The sequence below is a fragment of the Nannospalax galili genome, unplaced genomic scaffold, assembly GCF_000622305.1.
Source record: "Nannospalax galili isolate Female #2095 unplaced genomic scaffold, S.galili_v1.0 scaffold1431, whole genome shotgun sequence".
NCBI lineage: Eukaryota > Metazoa > Chordata > Mammalia > Rodentia > Spalacidae > Nannospalax > Nannospalax galili.
This window is the reverse complement of record NW_008329675.1, coordinates 143,365-165,514: the sequence shown is the minus strand read 5'-3', so window position 1 is coordinate 165,514 and position 22,150 is coordinate 143,365. Positions and strand designations below refer to the sequence as shown.

The 22,150-nt window shown below is 41.0% G+C and overlaps 1 protein-coding gene across 1 annotated transcript in view; it reads right to left on the bottom strand.

Annotated features, from left to right (window-relative positions):
- Positions 1-22,150, bottom strand: part of LOC103740554 (zinc finger protein OZF-like) — a 96,363-nt gene that overhangs the window by 69,791 nt on the left and 4,422 nt on the right. The window contains exons 2-4 of the mRNA XM_029567500.1: positions 4,499-4,591; positions 2,261-2,382; positions 612-1,582 (exon numbers count right to left, since the gene is read on the bottom strand). Coding sequence (XP_029423360.1) covers positions 612-1,582; positions 2,261-2,382; positions 4,499-4,591 — 1,186 coding nt within the window. The remainder of the gene's footprint in view (positions 1-611; positions 1,583-2,260; positions 2,383-4,498; positions 4,592-22,150) is intronic.

Sequence of the window (22,150 nt, the reverse complement as noted above, 5' to 3'; positions counted from 1 at the left end):
AGCACTTGGGAGTCAGAGGCAGGCAGATCTCTGTGAGTTTGAGGCCAGCCTGGTCTATATAGTGAGTTCCAGGACAGCTGGGGCTACAGTTATTTTAAAAAAAGCCCAATATCAAAAAAAAAAGAAAAAAAAAAAAAGAAAAAGCACTCATATGTATGATTTCTGTGATGCAACCAGAAGAGACATTGTGTAGGAGACTTTTCCATATGTTTTCATATGGCTTCTCAACTGTGTGAATTTTTAGATGCACACTGAACTCATACCTGATATTGAAGGCTTTCCTCCATGTGGACTTCCCATCAGTATAAATTCTCTTATGTACAGTGAGCAATGACCTGAAAGGAGGTTTGCCACATTCTCTACATTGATAAGGCTCTTCTCCTGCATGAGTTCTGTGATGCAGCATCAGAGCAGAAATTTGACAAAAGGCTATTCCATACTGTTCACATTCGTATAGCTTCTGCACTGTTTGAGCTCTTTGGCACACAGTGAGTTTATAATTGCTGGAAAAGGCATTTCCACATGTTTACATTTATAGGGAATCTCACCTGTATGAATTCTTTGATGAATTCTGTGAGTAGACCTATGGGAGAAGGCTTTTCCACATTGTTCATTCATAGGGCTTCTCCCCTGTATGAGTTCTTTGATGCTCAGTGAGGCAAAACTTTGTGGAGAAGGCTTTTCCACACTTTTGACATTCATATGGCTTCTCACCTGTATGAGTTCGTTGATGCACAGTGAAGTGAGACTTGCAGGAAAAAGCCTTTCCACACTGTTGACATTCATAGGGCTTCTCCCCTGTATGAGTTCTTTGATGAACAGTGAGGCTTAACTTCCAAGAGAAAGTTTTTCCACACAGCTCACATTCATAGGATTTCACACCTGTATGAATTCTTTGATGCTTCCTGAGATAAGACTTTTTGCAGAAGGCTTTTCCACACTGTTTACATTCACATGGCTTCTCATCTGTATGAATTCTTTGATGCAGGGTGAGATTAGACTTCCTGGAGAAAGCTTTTCCACACAGTTCACATTCAAACAGCTTCATACCTGTATGAGTTTTTTGATGCTTCCAGAGAGAAGACTTTTTGCAGAACGTTCTTCCACACTGTTTACATGCATAGGGCTTCTCACCTGTATGAGTTCTTTGATGCCTACCAAGGTAAGACTTGTAGGAAAAAGCCTTTCCACACTGCTCACATTCATAGGGCTTCTCACCTGTATGAGTTCTTTCATGGACAGTGAGGTTAGCTTTGCAGGAGAAAGTTTTTCCACACAGCTCACATTCATAGGGCTTCACACCTGTATGAGTTCTTTGATGCTTCCAGAGAGAAGACTTGTGGCAGAAGGCTTTTCCACACTGTTTACATTCATAGGGCTTCTCACGTTTATGTGTTCTTTGATGCATGCTGAGGTAAGACTTCATGGTGAAGATTCTTCCACACTGATCACATTCAAAGAGCTTATTACCTATAGAAATTCCTTGATACATGATGAGGTGAGACTTGTATGCTTTTCCACCCTGTTTACATTCATAGGGCTTCTCTCCTGTAAGAGTTCTTCGATGTACAATGAGATGACTCTTGAGGAAGAATGTATTCCCACAGTTTACATTAATAGGACTTCACAACTGTAAAATGTCTCTGACATGCAGTGATTTCTGACTTGAAGGACATGTATCTGCATTCTTTACTCTCATAGAGGATCTCCACTCTATGAAGCCTTTGACATTGAGTGAAAGCCAATTTATTACTGGAACCTTTCTTACATATATCAAACAAATGATCTCTGCTGTGGTGTAACTCCAGATATGATGTGTTCACATATCATGTACCTTTACAGGATTCTCTCTGTTGGATTATCTATTATTCTATCAGATCTGTCAGGAGATACAATAACTGGCTGTTTGTGTCAGAGCTATGGGGCTTTTCCTGACAAATACTTCCTGTTATTGCTGAGGTACAATGTTCTTCATAAGTCTCCATGTCTCACTGAACCTGAGTCTTGTCCCTTAGGATAGAATGCCTCATCAGAGATCCTGTTATCTCCATCTCCCACATTGGTGGAGTAAAAGTGCATGCTAAAATGGTTAGCACTAAACACAAAAGTGTTGGATCCAAACTCATGTTTTCACTGCTGTAAGCCAAACACTTTCCTGGCTAACCCATTTTATCTCTCCAGCCTTCAGTAAAGGTCTAGGGGAACCATTCTAGAAGATTCTATTCTTTGAGCTTGGACTTGAAGTATACTGAGAGCTCACTCTTGATGTAACATCAACAATCTCTTTACTTGATATTTTGCCCTTGGTCATTCCAACTTGCCACAAATGTCTCCTGTCATTTTTCAAGGTAGCTTGCATTTTGGTGGTAAATTTGTGAACACCTATATTGATATTACAAATATCAATTTGTAATATCCCATGAATCACCCTTAAATCTTCTTTTAGGAATACAAATATAAAAGTGTGTTTACTATTTATCATAAATTGGAAAATGATGTTGCCTTATGATAAGTGCATACATTTTAGTGTTTCATGACTAAATATAACAGATGGCACCAGTATTTAAAGCAGAGCTAAATCATGCCCCTTCATTGCCTTATCTTCTGCTGCTGAAACATGTGGAGATGAATTATCTCAGCTGTTTCTTTTCTTTTTGAGACAGGGTCTCCCGGTAGACCCAGCTGGCCTGAACTTGCTATGTAAACCAGGCTGTCCTTGAACTCACAGCCTCCTGAGTGCTAGGATTAAAGGCCTGTGCCACCATGCCCAACTCACAGCTGATAAGTTGTTTGTGGTTTTTTTGTCTTTTTTTTTTTTTTTGGTCTTTTTGAGACAGGGTCTCCCTGTAGCTCCAGCTGTTCTGGAACTCACTATGTAGATCAGGCTGGCCTTGAACTCACAAAGATCCACCTGCCTCTGCCTCCCAAGTGCTGGGATTAAAGGCCTGCACCACCATGCCTGGCTCAGCTGATAAGTTTTTACATCATCATTTCTTCCTATTTCCCCCTTGTGGAATTTATAAATTATAAAAATCTATATTTATAATTAATTTATTAAATAAATAGAGAATGTCACTCAACATATTTTTCACATGCAAAACTGAAAAATTTTCTTCAGTTAGTTATATTTAAGGTCATGGCATTCTTAATATTCTCTCTTCTAAAAGGATAGAGAAAGGGTTCACATACATGTGTGTTTCATCATGAAATGCTCCATAAATTAATTAAAAGAAAGCAACAAGAGAGGAGGAGACAAGAGAATTGGTGGGAAAAGCACAAGCTTGGTGATCTAAGTACGATTTTCACAATCCACAAAAAGGCAGAAGATAATCAACTCCATAAAGGTGTCCACCGGCTTCCACAAATAGCCTCAAAGGATATCATCTAACATATCATTTCTGCACACACACACACACACACACACACACACACACACACACCCACACATATGCGATACACTCCTATATATAAAATAAATATAATTTTTTTTTTACAAAAAGGAATAAAAACACAGACATAAAATGCTTGAAAAAACATTTTAGCTGTCCTCTAATTCTGAAAACTGTGAAAAGGAGGTGGGAGTCCTAAGTGCCAGACTGTGGCAGACCAATGTGACTTTACCTGTGGGTTTTGCTGTCTTTAGTAATCTAACATAGTAAAACACACAGGGATAATGACGAGTCTGTGAAAATCGAGAGACCAGTAGGAATGGAACTCAGTGCAGTCAGTCCATTGTGCAGCTAACTACACAGAAATAGAAGAAAGTTCTGGAGAAAAAATAATCTGCTCACGCAGGACTTGGTCTTCCCATTCTGCACTGATTCACAAGCAAGAGGGCTCATTCTTCATTCCAGAGGGTGCAAAAAATAAGGCCTCTATACTTCAGGCTCCCAAGCTCTGAATTTTCTGATTCCACACCCTGTGGGTTTCCATTCTGTCTAGTAGCCATTTGAAAACAGAATCCCTGCCAGTTATGTCCACAACTTCCTGGGATTTTTATTATTCCCTGTTTTTATGGGTAAGGTTTAGGGATGCTGCACAGTATGGTAGGTTGATAAACAAAATCAATTTGTTTCCTAAAGCTACTGTCCCAGATGAAATCACTGTAAATGAGTAAACACTGGGTGTAGAGGAACATGCCTTTAGTCACCGAAAGTAGGATGGATGGCTAGGAAGGATATTTATGAGTTCAGGGCCACCCTCAACTCTAAGGCAAGTATGAGACCAGCAGGGTTACAAAAGACCCTACCTGAAAAAGCCAAAAAGAAAATGTCTCAGATCTACCCAGAGTTTGAATTTTTGGCAAATAAAAGTTAATTCAGCAAAAAACCTCAAGGAGATGAGGTGACATGGCTAAACCTCTGGGAACTGCAAAATCATGTGTCTAATTCACCATATCAGCTCTGACATGAACTGGGGTTGAATAAATATTGGTGGGAAGACATCAACATGACTTGGCTTCTTGCTGACCTTCCTTGCTCAGGATGGATTCACTGACCTGGGAGACTCTGCTTGGAGACTTCTGCCACAGTCCAAGGGCCAAATTCATGTTCCAACTTGAATGTCAACTCAGGTTTGTTCATGCAGTAGCCTGGAAGTTAGAAATAAAATACAAATTACACAAGAGTGCTTAATCAAGTCCATAGTGAAAGATAACACCTCTAAATCAGGAACTGGGATTTAGTTTGAATCATGAAATCTGATTAGGGAAGGTTGACAAGACACATGCTTCACGCATTAGAACATTACCTTTGAGTTGCATAAGACTTCATGATACATAAACACAGGCTACTTAGGAAACTTGAAAGAGTGATTGATCATAAAAAAGTCCCAGACTGGGCTGGAGAGATAGCTCAGTAGTTCAGAGAATTTGCTGCTCTTGCGAACACCCGGGGTAGATTCCCAGCTCCCTTATGGCGGCTAATAACTATCCATAACACCATTTCCAGGGATTGAATACCCTCTTCTGGCTTCTGCGAGCATTGCATGGCATAGGTGTACTTACATACATGCAGGCATAACACTCACACACATTAAAATTTTCATAAAGACTCAGATAAATTTTATAGAAGTCCTTAATTAATTTAAAGGAAAAGATAAACCCAGGTGTGGTGGCACACTTTAATTGCAGCACTCTGGAGGCAGAGGCAGGCAGATAGATCTCTTGTCAATTCAAGGCCAGTCTGGTCTACATAGCTCATTCCAGGCCAAATCCTGTCACAAAAAAGACTAAAATAAAATAAAATAAAAAGATGAAACATAAGTATTAAATAGGGTTGAGAAAATATATTCTGAGCCTAGAAATTGGCTGTATTAAATGAATCCAGGTGGATTAAGGAAGAATATACCTTTTAGTACTCAGAAACCATCAGTTAAAAAAGCAAAAATTTTCTGTGTCCACAGGGTATAACAGGGTAGAAGGGAGACATCAAGCAACCCAATGAGTAACAAAAGGGACTATGTTGCCTATCACATTAAAAAAATATATTTATTATTTTTATTTTATGTGTATGCATGTATTGCCTGCATGTAGGTAAGTGCACCCATGCCATGTAATGCCCACGGAGGACAAAAGAGGCTGTCAGATCTCCTGGAACTGGAGTTACGGACAGTTGTTAGCTGCCATGTGGATGCTAGGATTTGAACCCAGGTCTTTTGCAAGAATGGTCAGTGTTTGTAACCTCTGAGTCATCTCTCCAGCCCACTTATTCCATTTTGTAAATTCTCTGCTGGGCTCAGTGTGTTGATCTAGAAAAGCTGTTTATCTCCTTTCTGTGGAAGGCAGTTATGACCAGGCTGCATTGACAAAGCAGGTGGAGGGGCATCACCAGGGGCTCTGGTTCTCTTCACCTAAATATTATATACTTAATAACAAGGCCTTGAGCACAGGCCTGGCATCATCTTGTCCCACTGGAATTTGCTATGCAGAGTCATAAGCTTCCTGATTTGTTAGTAATAGCTAAGCCAGTAGGAATGGACTGGGACACTGTCTCACTCTGATGATACCTCAGACTTTGGCTATGTGAATCGCTTATTTCCTATTCATGGAGTTGTTTTGATTTTTAACTAAAGACAAATCTGCAGAGTCTTTCCTCCCTCATTCCAGAAAATAAGAAATGATGCCTTTTGACATTGTTTCTAGAATTTTAAAGTAAAAAATGATGGTACTATCCAATTTTCTTTTTTAGAACATGACAGTAGGGGGCTGGAGAGATGGCTCCGCGGTGAAGAGCACTGACTGCTCTTGTGGAGGACCCGGGTTCAATTCCAAGCACCCACATGGCAGCGATGAACTGTCCTTAACTCTAGTTCCAGGGGAATCAAAGCCCTCTTCTGACTTCTGTGGCATTGCACGACACAGATGCACTCACATACATGCAGGCAATGCATTCATACACATTAAAAAAAAACAAAAACAGAAAAACATGACAGTAGATCCCATTAATGTAGACACAAGATGAAAGCATTTTACCCTCTTAAGTACAGACTGATTATATTAGAACCAACAAAAACCTTTTCCATTTGACAGGCTCTGAATTTTGGTGCATGCATGTGCTCATGTGTGAGGGTGTTTAGCTGCTTTGATCATCAGTATCAGCACCTGCATGAGTTAGGAGAATCACACTTCCTGGTTGTGCGAGGAGAACGTATAAACCAACATGAAACAGCTCTCATTTTGTCTTAAATAAGACTAATATTAATTATTCTCAGAACTGGACATTTTTTTTTCAAAATTAAAACAATTTTTCTTTTGGATTTAATGTAATATAGCTAGCTGAAGCCAGTTTTGACATGGTGAGAGAGATGTCAGACTGAAAGGTGTGCAGCCTGATTTAAAACCAATGCCTGAACCCTTTTAAAGAGCAACAGAACATTTTACATGAAAATAAAACAAAAAACCCCAAAAATTTTCCTCAAAAGGGTTAAAAAAATAGAAGACAACAACATATTCAATGAAAGAATTTTACAGCACAGGTGAAACACAGATGTAGATCGAAGGTGATTACAGGAATCCTAATATATTTCCCAAACAAATGATTCTGGGTCATGCTACATTCCAACTCACAAAGCTCTTTTAAAAACAGGATTCTAAAGACCTGTAGAAGAAAGACTGATGCCCCATCTAAAAGAATACCCATTAAAGGAACACACCAGTATCACAATGACTTCAAAGCTACACATGGAAACAGCAACCAAACTACAGATGCAATAACCCTGATCCCTACTGACTTCCACTGAATTGAAACATTCCTTTATGAAGGAGTGTTGATGCCAACAGCATGTAAGTAGCAAACTTCATGTTTATGGGAAAGCTCAAACTTACAACATTCACCAGGCACTTACTGGAGTTTATATATAAAAGGAGTAAACTGGTTGGGGAGGAGACTCTGATCAGTCACAGGAAAAAAGAAGATTCCCCTACAAGTGTGCTAGTATGCACACCATGCAGACAGCTCAGGGTTGCAGCTTTCATGAGTCCTCATCCATGTTACGTGGATTTTTCAATTATGTAGTTGCTTTTGAGTGGTCCATGCTCCTAAACCATACTTATGTAAGAAATCCAAGTAATTCATTCATTCACTAAGTTGGGCATTTCTGTAATCATTACTTTGGTTCACTTAGGTTATTGTGAATGGGAGGGTTTCCCTGTTCTCTTTCTCTGATTGCTTGTTATTGGTATATAGAAAGGCTAATTTGGTAACCTGTCACTTTACTGAAAGTGGTGATTAGTTCTAGGAGTTTTCTGGTGGTATTTTTGGGATCTCTTAGGTATAGTATCATATCATCTGCAAAAAGGGATAATTTGACCTCTTCTTTTCAAATTAGCACTCTTCTAATTTCCTTATCCTGTCTTATTGCTCTAGCAAGAGTTTCAAACACTATGTTGAAAAGGAGTGGAGATAATGGACATCCTTTTCTGGTTCCTGATTTTAATGGGAATGCTTCCAGTTTTTTTTTTCCATTTAGAATGATGTTGGCTGTGGGTTTGCTGTATACAGCTTTAATGATGTTGAGGAAATGTTCCCTCCAGTCCAATTCCCTTTTGAACTTTTATCATGAATGCATGCTGAATTTTGTCAAAAGTCTTTTCTGCATCTACTGAGATGATGTAGTTTTTGTCTTTGAGTCCATTTATATGATTGATGATGTTTATTGACTTGCATATATTGAACCATCCCTACATCCCTGGAATAAAGCCTTCTTGATCAAGGCAAATGAACTTTTGGATGTACATCTGTATGCGGTTTGCAAATATTTTGTTGAAAATTTTTGCATCTATGTTCATTAAGGAAATGGGCCTATAGTTTTCTTTTTTGGTTTTGTGTCTACTTGGTTTTGGTATTAGAGTGATGCTGGTTTCATAGAAGAAATTTGGAAGTTCTCACTCTGTTTCTGTCGTTTTGAACAACTGTAAATCCATCTGGGCTGGGGCTTTTTTTAGTCAGGTAGTTTTATATTACTGTTTTGATTTCCTTATATGTTATGGGTCTGTTTAAACTGTTGGTTTAACATTGGTGGTTCTCTTGATTTTAGATATCCATCCATTTCTTTTAGGTTTTCAAATTTAATAGAGCATAGGTCTTTAAAGTATTCCCTTATAAAGGGGTATTTGTTGTGATATTTCCCCTTTCATCTCTGATTTTGTTGATTTGGATTTGCTCTTTCTTTTAACTGGGCTAAGGGTCTGTCTATCTTGTTTAGCTTTCAAAGAACCAGCTCTTAGATTGATTCTTTGTATTGTTTTCTTTGTTTCTATTTCATTAATTTCTGCTCTGAGTTTTGTTATTTCTTCTCTTCTGCTGGATTTGGGTTTGATTTGTTCTTGCCTTTTCCAGAGTCTTAAGTTGCATGTTAAGCCACTTATTTGTGCTTTTTCTGATTTTTTTTAATGTAGGCACTTAAGAGGTATAAACTTCCCTCTTAGGACTACTTTTAAAGAGTTCCAGAGGTTCCATTGTATTGTTCATTTTGTTTAATCCCAAGAATACTTTTATTTCTTTTTTAATTTCTCCTTCAACCCATTCATCATTCAGGAGTGTATTGTTTAATCTACACGAGTTCATGTAGTGACTAGGGCTTCTTCTAGCATTGATTTTTAAGCTTTATTTCATTGTGGTCTGATAGACTGCATGGAATTATTTCAATTTTTTTTTGTATTTGTTGAGGCTTGTTTTGTGTCCCACTATGTGGTCAATATCTGAGAAATTTCCATGGAGTGCTGAATAGAAAGTATATTCTTTGGTCTTGGGTGGAATATTTGAAAGATGTCTGTTAGGTCCATTTGATGTATGGCATCATTTAATTTAGACATCTCTCTATTTATTCTTTGTCCAGTTGACCTATCTAACGGAGAGTGAGGTATTTAAGTCCCCTACTTTTACTGAGTTGGGGTTAATCTGTGTCTTAAAAGTCCTGTAGTGTTGTTCTTATGAATTTGGGTGCACCAGAGTTTGGTGCATATATGTTAAGGACTGTAATATATTCTGGGTTAATTGCTCCTTTGGTCAGAATGAAGCAACCCTCTTTATCTCTTCTGATTAGTTTTAGTTTGACATCTATTTTGTCAGATATTAGAATTGCAACCCTTGCTTGTTTCTTAGTGCCATTTGCTTGGAATATTCTTTTCCATCCTTTCCCCTTAAGGTAGTGCCTGTCCTTGAAGGTGAGATGGGTTTCTTGCAGTCAACAAAAGGATGGATTTCTTAATCCATTCAACTAGCCTATGTCTTTTGACTGAGGAGTTCAGACAATTGATATTTAAAGTTATTATTGAAAGATGTGTATTGGTTGACATCGTTTTGATTACTGTTTGCAATCTCTAATTTTGTTTCCATAATTATATCTTCATTTAGTTTCTTTCTGTTGCTCCTGGGGTATAGTTGTTTCTTTCTTCCTTCTTTGTACTGCTTTAAGCATTCTTTTGTAGATGTGTATTCTTTTAGCCTATTTGTGTTGTGGAAGATTTTTCTTTCCCCTTCAGCTATGATAGACATTTTTGCTGGGTAAAGTAATGTCAGTTGGCACCTATGGTAATTTAGAACTGTAAATACCCTAGTCCAGCCTCTTCTGGCTTTCATAATTTTCACTGAAAAGCCAGCTGTAATTCTGATGGGTTTTCCTTTATATGTGAGTTGTTGTTGTTCTTTTGCAACTTTCAGTATTTTTTATTCTGTACATTTAGTGTTTTTAGTATGATATGGTGTGGGGAGTTTCTTTTCTGGTCCTGTCTATTTGGTGTTCTGTGCTTCTTTATTTGTGTGGGGACGTCTTTCCTTAATTTTGGGAAATTCTCTTCTACAATACTGTTTAAGATCTGGTCAATACCATTAACCTGAAATAATTCTCCTTCCTCTATGCCTAGGACATGTAGATTTGGTCTTTTTAAGATGTCCCATATCCTGCATAGTCCATTCTTGTGTTTTTAAAAATTTTTTATAGTCTTTGCTTGAGCAGTCCAATTCTTAAACTTTACCCTCCAGTGTTGATATTTTGTTTTCCATTTCATTCATTCTAGAAGTGAGGCTTTCTCCTGTTGTTTCAAATTGGCTTATTGATTGTTTTCACTTCAGCCTGAGTTTTCTTCAATTTCTCTTTTGTGAATTCAGTCAGAAGTTTATTCCCATCTTCGAGTTCATTGATTTGTTTGTGTGTTCTTTAAATTCGGCAAATTCCTTGATCATGTTTATGACTGTTCTTTTAAATTTATGATTGTTCTTTTAAATTCTGAGGCCTGGGTTATCTCTAGGGGGTTCTCCTTGTAGAACTCTTCCACAGGACTGGTGGAGCTTGGTTTTCAATATTATTTTATTATTTTCTGTTGTGATTTTGGCATGTGGATTTCTTTTGTTGTTTGCGATTCTCGTTTGAAACTCAGGCCTTCTTTTGTTGAGTTGAAGTTTGCTTCTGTTTGTATCATTGGTGTGCCTTGGTTGTTTTCTTATTGGGTATGTAAAGCTGGTTGGTCTTGGTTTCAGGTTCTCTCAGATTTTATTTTGGAGGGAACTGATGGCTTCAGCTCAGCTACTCAGTAGCTCCCAAAGAGGCCCAAGTCAGGCTCCAATCAGGTACACTCAGGCTTCCTTCTAATGTTTGGACCCCTAATAGCAGGTTCTCAGAGCATACTTTGGGAGGGGAGTCCCAAGTTTGGGACTCTCAGCCTGGTTAAACTTCTTCCATCTCTATGTGGTTAGCGGCACAATGGACTGACTGCTGAGGTCTGTTCCTACAGGTCTCTCGATTTTCAGACTCCTCATTATCCCTGTGTGCTTTATTATGTTAGATTACTAAAGACAGGAAAACCCACAGGTAAAGTCACATTGGTCTGCCACAATCTGGCACTACACAGGGCAGAGGCCAGACGAGGCACTCTGAGACTGTGTACTAAGGTCTCAGCCCTACCCTACTGTATAGGGCAGAGAGGTTTACCCCTGGGTACATGAGAGGAGCCTCATGTAATCCCAGCCTAGGTATGGTCTGATTTGGAGAAGCTTTAGGGAAGCTCAACACCATGCAGAGACCAGATCCAGGCACTCTCAGGTGGTCTGCTGAGGTCTCAGTCCCTACACCAGGCGGAGGCCAGATCAGGCACTTGGTAACAAATAATTTTGATTCACTGTAGAAGTGAGTGAAGTCTAGGTGTTATTCTAAGCACTTTTTCTTCTTTTGAGACAGGGTCTTACCATGTAGCCCCAGAGGGCCTGGAACGTGCTATGCAGACCATTCCAAACTGACCTAGGCTGTCCTGCTTTAGAAAAGAAATGTTCCCAGGACTAGAGAAATGGCTCAGTGGTTAAGAATACTTGCTATTCTAGCCTGTCGTGGTGGTGCACACCTTTAATCCCAGCACTCAGGAAGCAGAGGCAGGTGGATCTCTGTGAGTTCAAGGCCAGCCTGGTCTACATAATGAGTTCCAGGACAGCTGGGGCTACAGGGAGACCCTGTCTCAAAAAGACCAAAAAACAAAAACAAAAACAAAAAACAAAAAACAAAAACAAAATAAAACAAAAAAGCTATTCTTCCGGAGGCTTCGGATTCGAACCCCAGCAGCTACATGGTGGGTAATAGCCTTCCCTAACTCCATTTCCAGGGGATCCAACACCCTCTTCTAGCCTCTGCAGGCATGACAGACATGCTATGCTTACATACACACAGGCAAAACATCCATACACATAAAATTTAAAAAGAAAAAAAGGAACAAAACAATGACCTGTAGGCTCACAAATGTGAACACTGTAGATGGCACAGTTTTGTGAGGTTGTAGAATATTTAGAATGATTATGATTTGGAGGCTTGCATCCCAGGGGCTGAGGGGATGGGTTCTGAGAGTTTACAACCTCCCTTAACTTTGCCTTCCTAAGCTTGCTTCTCCTGCTGCCCTGTCTGCTACTTCCTGTTGTGCCCCCTACCAGGTTCAACTCTTCAACGTCTTAAATTTTAAACAAAAATAAATACATTCATCTGTAAGTTACTTTTGGTCACAGTATTTGATCACAACAACCAAAAGTAATAAACAGGGAAAACACTCATATACATGACATAAAAGGCAAGTGGCCATTAACAGAAGAATAGGGGAACATATATGGTAAACATATGTGGCAGTTATAAACAAATGCTACTTGTTATGTTGGGAAAAAGAGGAATTTACTGCTTGTTTGAATTGACTGCTTGTTTGAATTTACTGCTTGAATTTACTGGTTGTAACTGATTAACTCAATTCAGGAAAAGACACAGGCACCAGGAGATAGAGGCAAGAGCTGCAGCCCCTGAGCATGACCTGTGACGAGTCACGTAGGCATGCCTGCCTGCACAAGATAACAGGGAAGGGCTGCGCCAGACACATACCACCCTCCCCGACTGGGACACCTAAAGGGAGTTGCAGCATTGTTTTAAAATTACTGGTGGTGGGGTTTTGAAGTTATTGATGGTTTGAAACTATTGGTTAAGTGAAAAGCACAGACTTTTGTGCAAGTGCTGTGGGAGCCTATATAATCCCTGCTTGAAGTTCCTTCAGGGTCGACTGCTCCAACCAGACCTGCGTGTCTTGGAAGGATGGTCGACCCCAGCTAGCTGGCTTAATAAAACTCTGCTTGATTTTTGCATCTCCATACTCGTGCATTTGTTCTCTTGAAGAGACCCACTGAGTCACGGACCCTAACAATTAAAATCAGAGAAAACTCTGTCACAGTGACATGGACAGATCTGCAGTGCACTGTGCAGCTGCAGCAGTTGTAGTGCGGCTGCTTCCTTGGGTTCTATCTGAGCAGCCAACACTGGCCAACAGTGACTGAGAAATAGCAGATATCAAAGGTGATAATGATGGGAATGGGGCTGTTAAAATCAAATCCTTCATAGGATTATCACACACCAAACTAAAATTCCATCCAGGGCTGCCTGTTCTCGATCCAAATGTGGAAGAAGTCAGTAAAAATGACAAGGCTGGAATTTTTGGCTGATAGAACTCTGTGAGAGCCATCTTTCTACTCTATGTGTTGGGAGCTGGTAGTCTATTATGTACTTTGAGCTGTGGCAGCCTTGTTTACTGAGTTTGTGTTATGCATACCAGTACCTAATCTGCCTATTCAGGAGGAATGTGTTTATATGGAGAGCCTCACAATACCTCACCTGGAGGCAATAGTGGTAAACAAAAAGATCAAAGAAGCCTTTGAAGTATTTGACCGCTCCTTGACCCTCAGATTCAGGTGGGGAAAAACAACTGTTGAAACTAATTGAGTTCTTCTGTATAAAAGGCAGAGGTGAAATAAACCCGGGCTGCAGGCACTACTGTCAGCCCTCCCAAGCATCTTTTCTGTCTCTTATTTTTTCTTTCAATCCTCACTCCCCCTTTCAGGTACTGTCCATCTTGGCCGGCTGGCACCAGCATCTATGATCCCCCCTAAACTCAGCAATTCACCAACCAGAATTGAAGGAACCTGTCTCTGGGCTATCTACTCCCTGCATACCTATGAACACGTTTCTTCTATGTGTGTCCAAGAAAATCAAAGACAGTTATGTAGTGGTTTGAATAAGAAATGTCCCCCATGCCAAACACATCTCAACAGTAGGTCACCAGTTGGTGGCACTATTTGGGAAGGTTAATGAAACTTTAGGAGGTGTAGCCTTGCTAGAGAAAGTAGAAAAGGAGGTTGGGCTTTGACAGCTTATATCCTGGCTGCTCTCTGTTTGCTATCTGGCTTTCTATGATGACACGTGATCTCTCTGCTTCCTGACTGCCAGGCTGGCCTCTTGCTCCTAATGTAGTCCCTTCTACACCATGATGAACTCTATTCCTCTGGAACTTAAGCCACTTTCTATCAGGGTATAAAATGACAAGGAAAGAAAGTAAATAATAGAGTAAGTGATGTATGTCATGCATAGAAAGAAACATCCTGCATGTTCTGATCCTGCTTGAAAGCTAATAGTTGACCTCACACAACCAGAGAAGAAAACAGTAGTGATTAAACTATGGCAAAGGTACAGGGGAAAAAGGGATGGAGGAGAGATAGGTAGTGTCTAGTGAGATGCATACAGAAGTGAGGAGGAACTTCATAGGATCATAGAACAGTAGTGAATATATGGTTGACAGCAAGCAACTGAATATTTCCATATTAGTATCACATCTGAAATGCTCCCAATACAAACAAGTACTGCCTGAGCTGATAGACTTACCAGTTACCATCACCTGATCATTACACAGAGGTGTACTGCAAAACCACTGCTCACACAGACATGTGCTCTTACCATGTGTCAATGAATATGGTTAATACAGAGTCATTGTTAAAAGTTAGAAGTATTTCCTATATTCATCAACCAAGAATGTGATTTGTCCTAGGACTGCAGAAGAGGTAACCCACCCAAGAAGAGCAGGCTGATGTAGTTCTCCAGCATCACATCCCTGTAGAGGGTCCACTGCTCAGTATCCAGAAATTGCCACTCATCCCATGTGAAGTCCACAGCTACATCCTCAAATGACACAGAACCCTGTAATGACACAATTCTCTTCAACCAGGCTGTCAGCACTGGGAAAGAAAATGGTACTTCACTGTTCCTTTTGTAGGTCTCTAACCAGTCAGAGTGTCATGCTGGATTTGACCAAGGGGAGAAAGAAAAATCAATATAAATCTTACCTTTGATAACATAGGGATTTAAGGGGGTTGGAGATGGCTCAGCAGTTACTAGCACTGGCTGCTCTTGCAGAAGACCTGACCTGGGTGTGATTCCCAGTACCCTCATGGTGGCTAACAACTCTCTGTAATTCAAGTTCCAGGGGATCTGAAACTCCCTCTTCTGACTTCCATGGGCACTGCATGACACAAGTGTACTCACACACATACACATAAAAAATAAAATATTTTAGCTGGGCATGGTGGTGCACGCCTTTAATCCTAGCACTCTGGAGGCAAAGGCAGGTGGATCTCTGTGAGTTCCAGGCCAGCCTGGTCTACATAGCAAGTTCCAGGCCAGCTGGGGCTACAGGGAGACCCTGTTTCAAAAGACAAAAACAAAACAAAACAAAAAAATGACCAAAAAAACCAGAAAAATTTTCATTTTACTGATGAACTGTGATCTTTTGGATGACTCAAACATCTAAGAATGTGAAGCCACACTCTGACCATTCAGAGTGAGGCACAGGACCCTTTGCATGAGGTATAAAAACCTTGCTGGCTTGCTTTCTGGATTAAGGCAGCTTTGTACCTTTCTGCAGAAGTAAAATTTTGCTTTGCCAAAATACTTTGGATTATATGATCATTTTCTTGAGATCCCAGACCCATTTCTAACACTAGCACATACTAAAGTCAGTGCAGTTGACTGAGTGACTATTATTCAGTGAACCAGCATTTGAATTTAAGCTGGCAGCTTTCTATCTCTTCTGTGCCTGTTTTCTTTTCATGAAAAATTAGAATATAAGTAAGTAGGCCCTGAGAGGAAAAGACAACATAGTGTTGTGTTGTGTTCTGAGAAAGGGAACTATAGGAGATAGTTTAATCCGGGACGCTGTGGTTTTGGTCACACATCCCCTCTCCATTACCTGCACTTATTATGCACACACACGACTCCAAACAATGCACCTAACAAACTCAGCACCCCTTTGGCTGCCATTTGTAACAGATTATATATGTATGCTTCTTTGAACAATAGCATAAGCTTCTCTTCCCCTACTGACAACAAAATGCAGATATTTCCCATTCAGTTACATTCCCCAAACAGTAGTGGGTATTAAGATAGTGAGACTAGCCGGGCGTGGTGGCACACTCCTGTAGTCCCAGCACTTGGGAGGCAGAGGCAGGCAGATCTCTGTGAGTTCAAGGGCAGCCTGGTCTACATAGTGAGCTCCAGGACAGCTGGGGCTACAGGGAGACCCTGTCTCAAAAAAAAAAAAAAAGATAGTGAGACCAATCTTGCCGCAACTGTGCAATCCTGGGCAAGAGACTTGCCCTCTCTGAATTGTAGATTCTTTCTCTCTCAAATGGAAAAAAATCACGTTTCACAGGGTGATCATCAGGGTCAAAGTGCATAAGCCCCTCTCTGTCAGCACAAACCAACAGTGTAAACTCACAGCACAAAGTAGATGATGGCAATGCACTATAATCCCAGTACCCAGGAGACAGAACCGGAATGTACAAAGTAGAGGGCAAGCCTAAGCTACCTAGAGAGACCCTGTCAAAATAAAAGTTTCAGGAGGCTGCTGTGTGGCTCAAAGATTGAGCTCTTTTACATTAAGGCCCTGGTTTGATGGCACCACCTCAGAAAGCTGCTTTCCTCAGGCACCCAAACTATTTATAAATGGGTTCTCCTGTGAAATTCAAGGAAAAAGGCATAATGGATAGTCTGTGATGGATGCAATCAATTAAAAGTTGTAATTCTCCAAGAGCCAGAGACAGATGGATCTACGTCTGTGAGATCAAGTCCAGCCTGGTGTACACAGTGAGGTCCAGGCCAGCTGGAGCAATACAGAGATCATCCCAAAGTATTGAAGTAGATTATACTGAGAGGTCAACCGTGGTTGACTGAAATATCTATTGGTTATTGTGCACCACCTTACTAATTGGGTGGAAGATTGCCCTCTTCCCAGTGGTATGAATAACCATGTAACAAAACACTTTTCCAGTCAGTAGTCCCAAGATTTGAGTTAATATAAGAAAAGACTCAGACAATGGAAGCCATTTTACTGCCATTATTCTAAAAGAACTCGTGGGATCAGTAGACAATAACTGTATCTATCATACTCTCTGACACCCTCCCAACTAGAGGAGAGGTGAAAGAATGAATCAGACCCTTAAAAAACAAATTATTAACTTAATTCTTGAGACTAAATGACCGTGGACTGAGTGTTTGCTAAACAGCCCTGCAGAAGTCCTAGGATTGTCCCTTATGAAATGCCAGGTGGACTGCCAGACCTGGGAAGAGCTACTGACTTTCCCACCATGGAGCGTTTCTACAAAATTATGTGTTGGTCTCTCTTTAGTTACAAGGCTTGCTCACCCAGGCCTCTTAAATTTCCAGCCCATCCTTTCTCTCCACTTGAATTTCCAGCCCATTCTTTTCAACCTGGGACCCAAGTGCTGTTAAAAGACAATACATTGGAACCGATCCAGGAAGAGCCCTTTCCAGTGCTGTTAATTACAGAAATAGTGGTTTGCGGGGTCAGAAAGAAGTTGGACACATTGAACCCAGATGAAGAAGGCTGTGGACAACAGCATACAAGGAAAATGCACGGCCTTGGCACAAAGAGACCCTCTTAAATTAAGACTAAGAAAGGACAGATTTTAGAATATTTACTATCGGGTAATAGCTAACTTGGTGAATGTAACTAAAACAGTGTCTAATCCAACATCAGTTAGATGCATGTCTAGTCTTCCCTGTGCAAGGCAGAAAAACACAGAGAACATTCTGGGACAGACAAGTGCATGTACTGAGTTTTCCCTCAGTTGGACTTCTCCTCCCTGTCCCAGATTTGATGACATGCATTGGGAGATACTCTATACTGTAGAGGGGACTTCACCCTGCGGACACCCTCCTACCCTCCTGGCATTCAGGGAAATACAGGACAAAATCCAAATAGTAATAATGGGAGATACACCAGGAAACTGCAAAGCCTTCACTGAGATACTCTTAATATTCAAGAAATCAGATCGGGGCTAGAGAGGTGGTTCAGGAATTAAGAGCACTTGCTGTTCTCCCAGAGAACCTGAGTTTGATTCCTAACACCCACATGGGGGCCCTGTTGCCCTCTTCCAGACTTCCTGGGTACTACATACATACAAGGAAACATAACAGCAATAAAAAAAATCATTTAAAAAATTTAACAAAAGAAGAAATCAGATAAGAGTAAGACACTGTTCATCAATGGAACATATGTACTAGTTGTATACAAGTAATACCAAGGATATGAAAAGAAACCATACGGCCCTGTCACCATTAGCCTAGTTATCCAACCTAGCCCCACCTTCAACCCAGAGATTCCTAAGGATGACAAAAAAATAAAAGAGACAGAAATTAAACATTGAAGACAAGCTATGGTGGTTGAAAGAGGATATGGGGGAATGAAATCATGGCTACAATAGATCCAAAATTCCGTCAGTGAATGAAATAAGGAAAACTGTCATGACTGTGCGGCAGGGACAGGAGACGCTCAGGTGGTCTAGTTCCCACTGAGATGGACGTCACATGCCCTAGGGATGGAATGCTTGGTCCTCCTCTTTCAGATGAGATGACCTGAGGAAACCCATATTGTAAATCCCTTTCCTTTCTGTTCCTTGACACAAAGGGACTGAGGGCAAGACACACCCCTCAAGTCCAACCAGTCTACTTCCCTTGATCAGAAGTAATTACAAGTCATGCCTCAAAAGGTGGGGGAGGAACTGGAACTCATGGGGAATGTGTCTGATAAGGGCATCTTTGAGGAGACCTGTAGTTTCTCTCTCTATTGCTGTAACAAAACACTCTGACTGATACCAACTTGGGGATAAAAGGGTTTATGTGGCTTACATCTCCCAGGTCACAGTTCATCAGGGAGCCCAAGGTAGGAAATCAGGGCAGGAACCTGGAGGCAGGAGCTGGACCACAGGCCATGGAGGAACACTACTTACTGGCTTGTTCCCTGGCCCCTGCTCAGCCTGCTTTCTTATGCAACACAGGCCCACATGCCCAGGGGTGGCACCACCCACAGTGGGCTGGGCCCTCCCACATCACTCAACAATTAAGAAGATGCCCCCACAGACCAGGCCACAGGTCAGTCCAATGGAGGCAATTCCCCAACTGAGGCTACCTCAACCCACGTGTGTCAAGTTGACACTAAGGCTATCCAGCACAAGACCCGACACCACTCTAGCCTGAGCATTCCCAGAGCACATACCTGATGACTCTGTGGTGGACCATGACTAGAGGCCTAACAGGCCAGGTGGGCTGGGATCTGTACTTTGGTCCTACTAGCTATCCCTCTCCCTACCGCACATCGTCAGATCAGCCAAGCTTAACCTCAGTTGTCTCATAGCAAAAGGGAGCCTGACTACTCCAAGAGGGTCATCTGACACTCATGTTCATATAATTGCATTAGAAAGGAACGCGTGATGAGTTGAACGTTAGGAACCAAAGACTAGCAGGACTTGAGTCAGTACTATTTTGTTTGTTTACTATAAGAGATTCTATGGGCTGGAGAGATGGCTCAACAGTTAAGAACACTGGCTGTTCTTGCAGAAGACCTGGGCTCGATTTCCAGCACCCACATGATGGCTACGACCCGTCCTTAACTCCAGTTCCAGGGGAATCCAAAGCTCTCTTCTGACCTCCGTGGCACTGCATGACATGGGTGCACTCACAAAAATGCAGGCAATACACTCGTACACATAAAAAAAAGATTCTAGATTGGAATATATACATACATACACACACACACACACACACACACACACACACACACACACACATGTATGTATGTATATCAGCCAGCACAGACGTTTTGCAACTAGGGATACTATTAAGGGTATAGAGATTAAGGACATCACTAGCAGAATGGCATAGGAAAATAAACTATCCTTACACATGATGTTAGCAGGAAAAAGAAGGTTGTATGATGATAGGTGGTCAATGTTGTACTTTCATTCCTGATAAGACAACATCTGCAGGGACTGGAAAGATGGCTCAGTAGTTAAGAGCACATACTGCTCTTGAAGAAGACCCAGGTTTGATTCCCAACACCCATGTGGCAACTAACAACAACCTGTAACTCCAGTTCCAGGGGATCCAGTGCCTTTTTCTGACCTCTGTGGGCATTACACAACAAGGGTGCATTTACACATGTGCAGGCAATACACTCATACACATAAAATTTTTTTAAAAAGAAGTATCTGCAGGCATACAAAGGTTCTTCAGGAATAAACCATTTATTCCAATCAGTTACCTGAAAATGCAGGAAAAAATGCCCTTTTTCTGATCTTAAGGAACAGTAGTTTGCCAAGTGAAGGGGAAAGACCTCAATCCTCGCCTCCTTTGTATAGTCCTAGGATTCATGACTAGTTAGTTGTTTAATCCCATGCATTAGCAATTAATTGAAGATTAAATGAAAACAGTGAAAACTGAAAAATTTCCTACTCCCCCCCTTTCATAATTTCTTAGTAATCAGAACCTCAGAGTAGGAGAGTCAGGCAATGTTAAGGAAATTAAAAATCAAAAATCAAACTTTATTATTAAAGAGGTAGATACTGTAGAAATGCCAATGAAATGTACTCTCTTTACATAAAGGTGTTAACTGAGATGAAGGGAATTCCACATCTAAGGAAATTTGTAGACACTGTCACAAAAATACCTGCACATCAGTATTTTTCTATGATCAAGGCATGTGCTCAAGACTGCACCCTGTGCACCCTCTCCTCAAAAGCTGAACTTTGCTTACCAACTATGCTCTTTTGAATTAGCCATCCATGCGAGAACTCGAGGCCAAACTCTGACCATTCAAGTGACACACAGGATCCCTTGCCTTAGGATTAAAACCCCAGCTGAAGCCCTGCCGGATGTGCCTGCCTGCTTGATTTAAGGTAGCTTCACACTGTTTTATAGAAGTCAAACTTTACTTTGTCAAAGTAGTTTGTATTGTATGGTCATTTTCCTGAAGGCTGAGAACAATTTCTAACACTAGCACATAATAAACACTAAGTGCACTATTTTTTGGACTATTATTTAGTAACCATGGGATGGGTTTTAAGCTGGCAGTACTCATCTCCTTTCAGCCTGTCTCCTTCTCTAAAAAGACAAGAAGGAGGGACTGAAGCGGTGGCTCAGTGGATAAGAGTGTGTACTCCCTTTCCATAGGAACCGTGTTCCATTCCCAGCACACAGGTGGGGCAGCTAACAAATGCCTGTAACTCCAGCACCACAAGAACTGCAGGTGTCCACTGTCACCTGCTCATAAGGTCACATACCCATTCCCGACCCCTACACACAAATTCTTTCTTAAAAATGGGAACTGAAGAGATGGCTCACTGGGTATGAGCAATGGCTACTTTTTTAGAGAACTTGGGTTTGGTTCCCAGCACCCACATGGTGTATAAAACTGTAATCCCAGTTTCAGGAGACCCAATACTCCTGGATTCTGTAGGCCCTGCACACAAGGGTGGATTTACATACAAGCAGAGAAAACACTCATACGCACATATTAAAAATAAATAATTTTCGAAAAGAAATAGCTATTCTTTATGGGAGACACACACAAAATAAAAGAAACAAAAAGATCAGTAGGCCCTCTGAGAAAAAGTGACATGATTTTTTGAGTTGTTTTGTGGCAGGGACACACGAGAGATCGTTTACTCTGGCACAGCATGTGATTTTTGGATATGTACAGCCCTGTTTTTGTAATGATGCTCTTTAACCTGCACCTACACCTGCTATGTACAAACACTTGACTCCAAACAAAGTACCTAGCAACCTCAGCAACCGCCCCCCACCAACTCTCATCTGCATCAGGTCACACATACATGCCTCTCCGAACTGTCATATAAATAGGTGCCCCTAACCCTAGTAACACCCAATTTAGACAATTCCTATTCATTTAACATTCCCAATGGCGCTGGGTATGAATAGTAGTAGGTCCAATCCAGCCTCATATGGTATTGGTTACCGCTCCAGAACGCGGGACAGGGGTTGGGGGGCGGGGGGG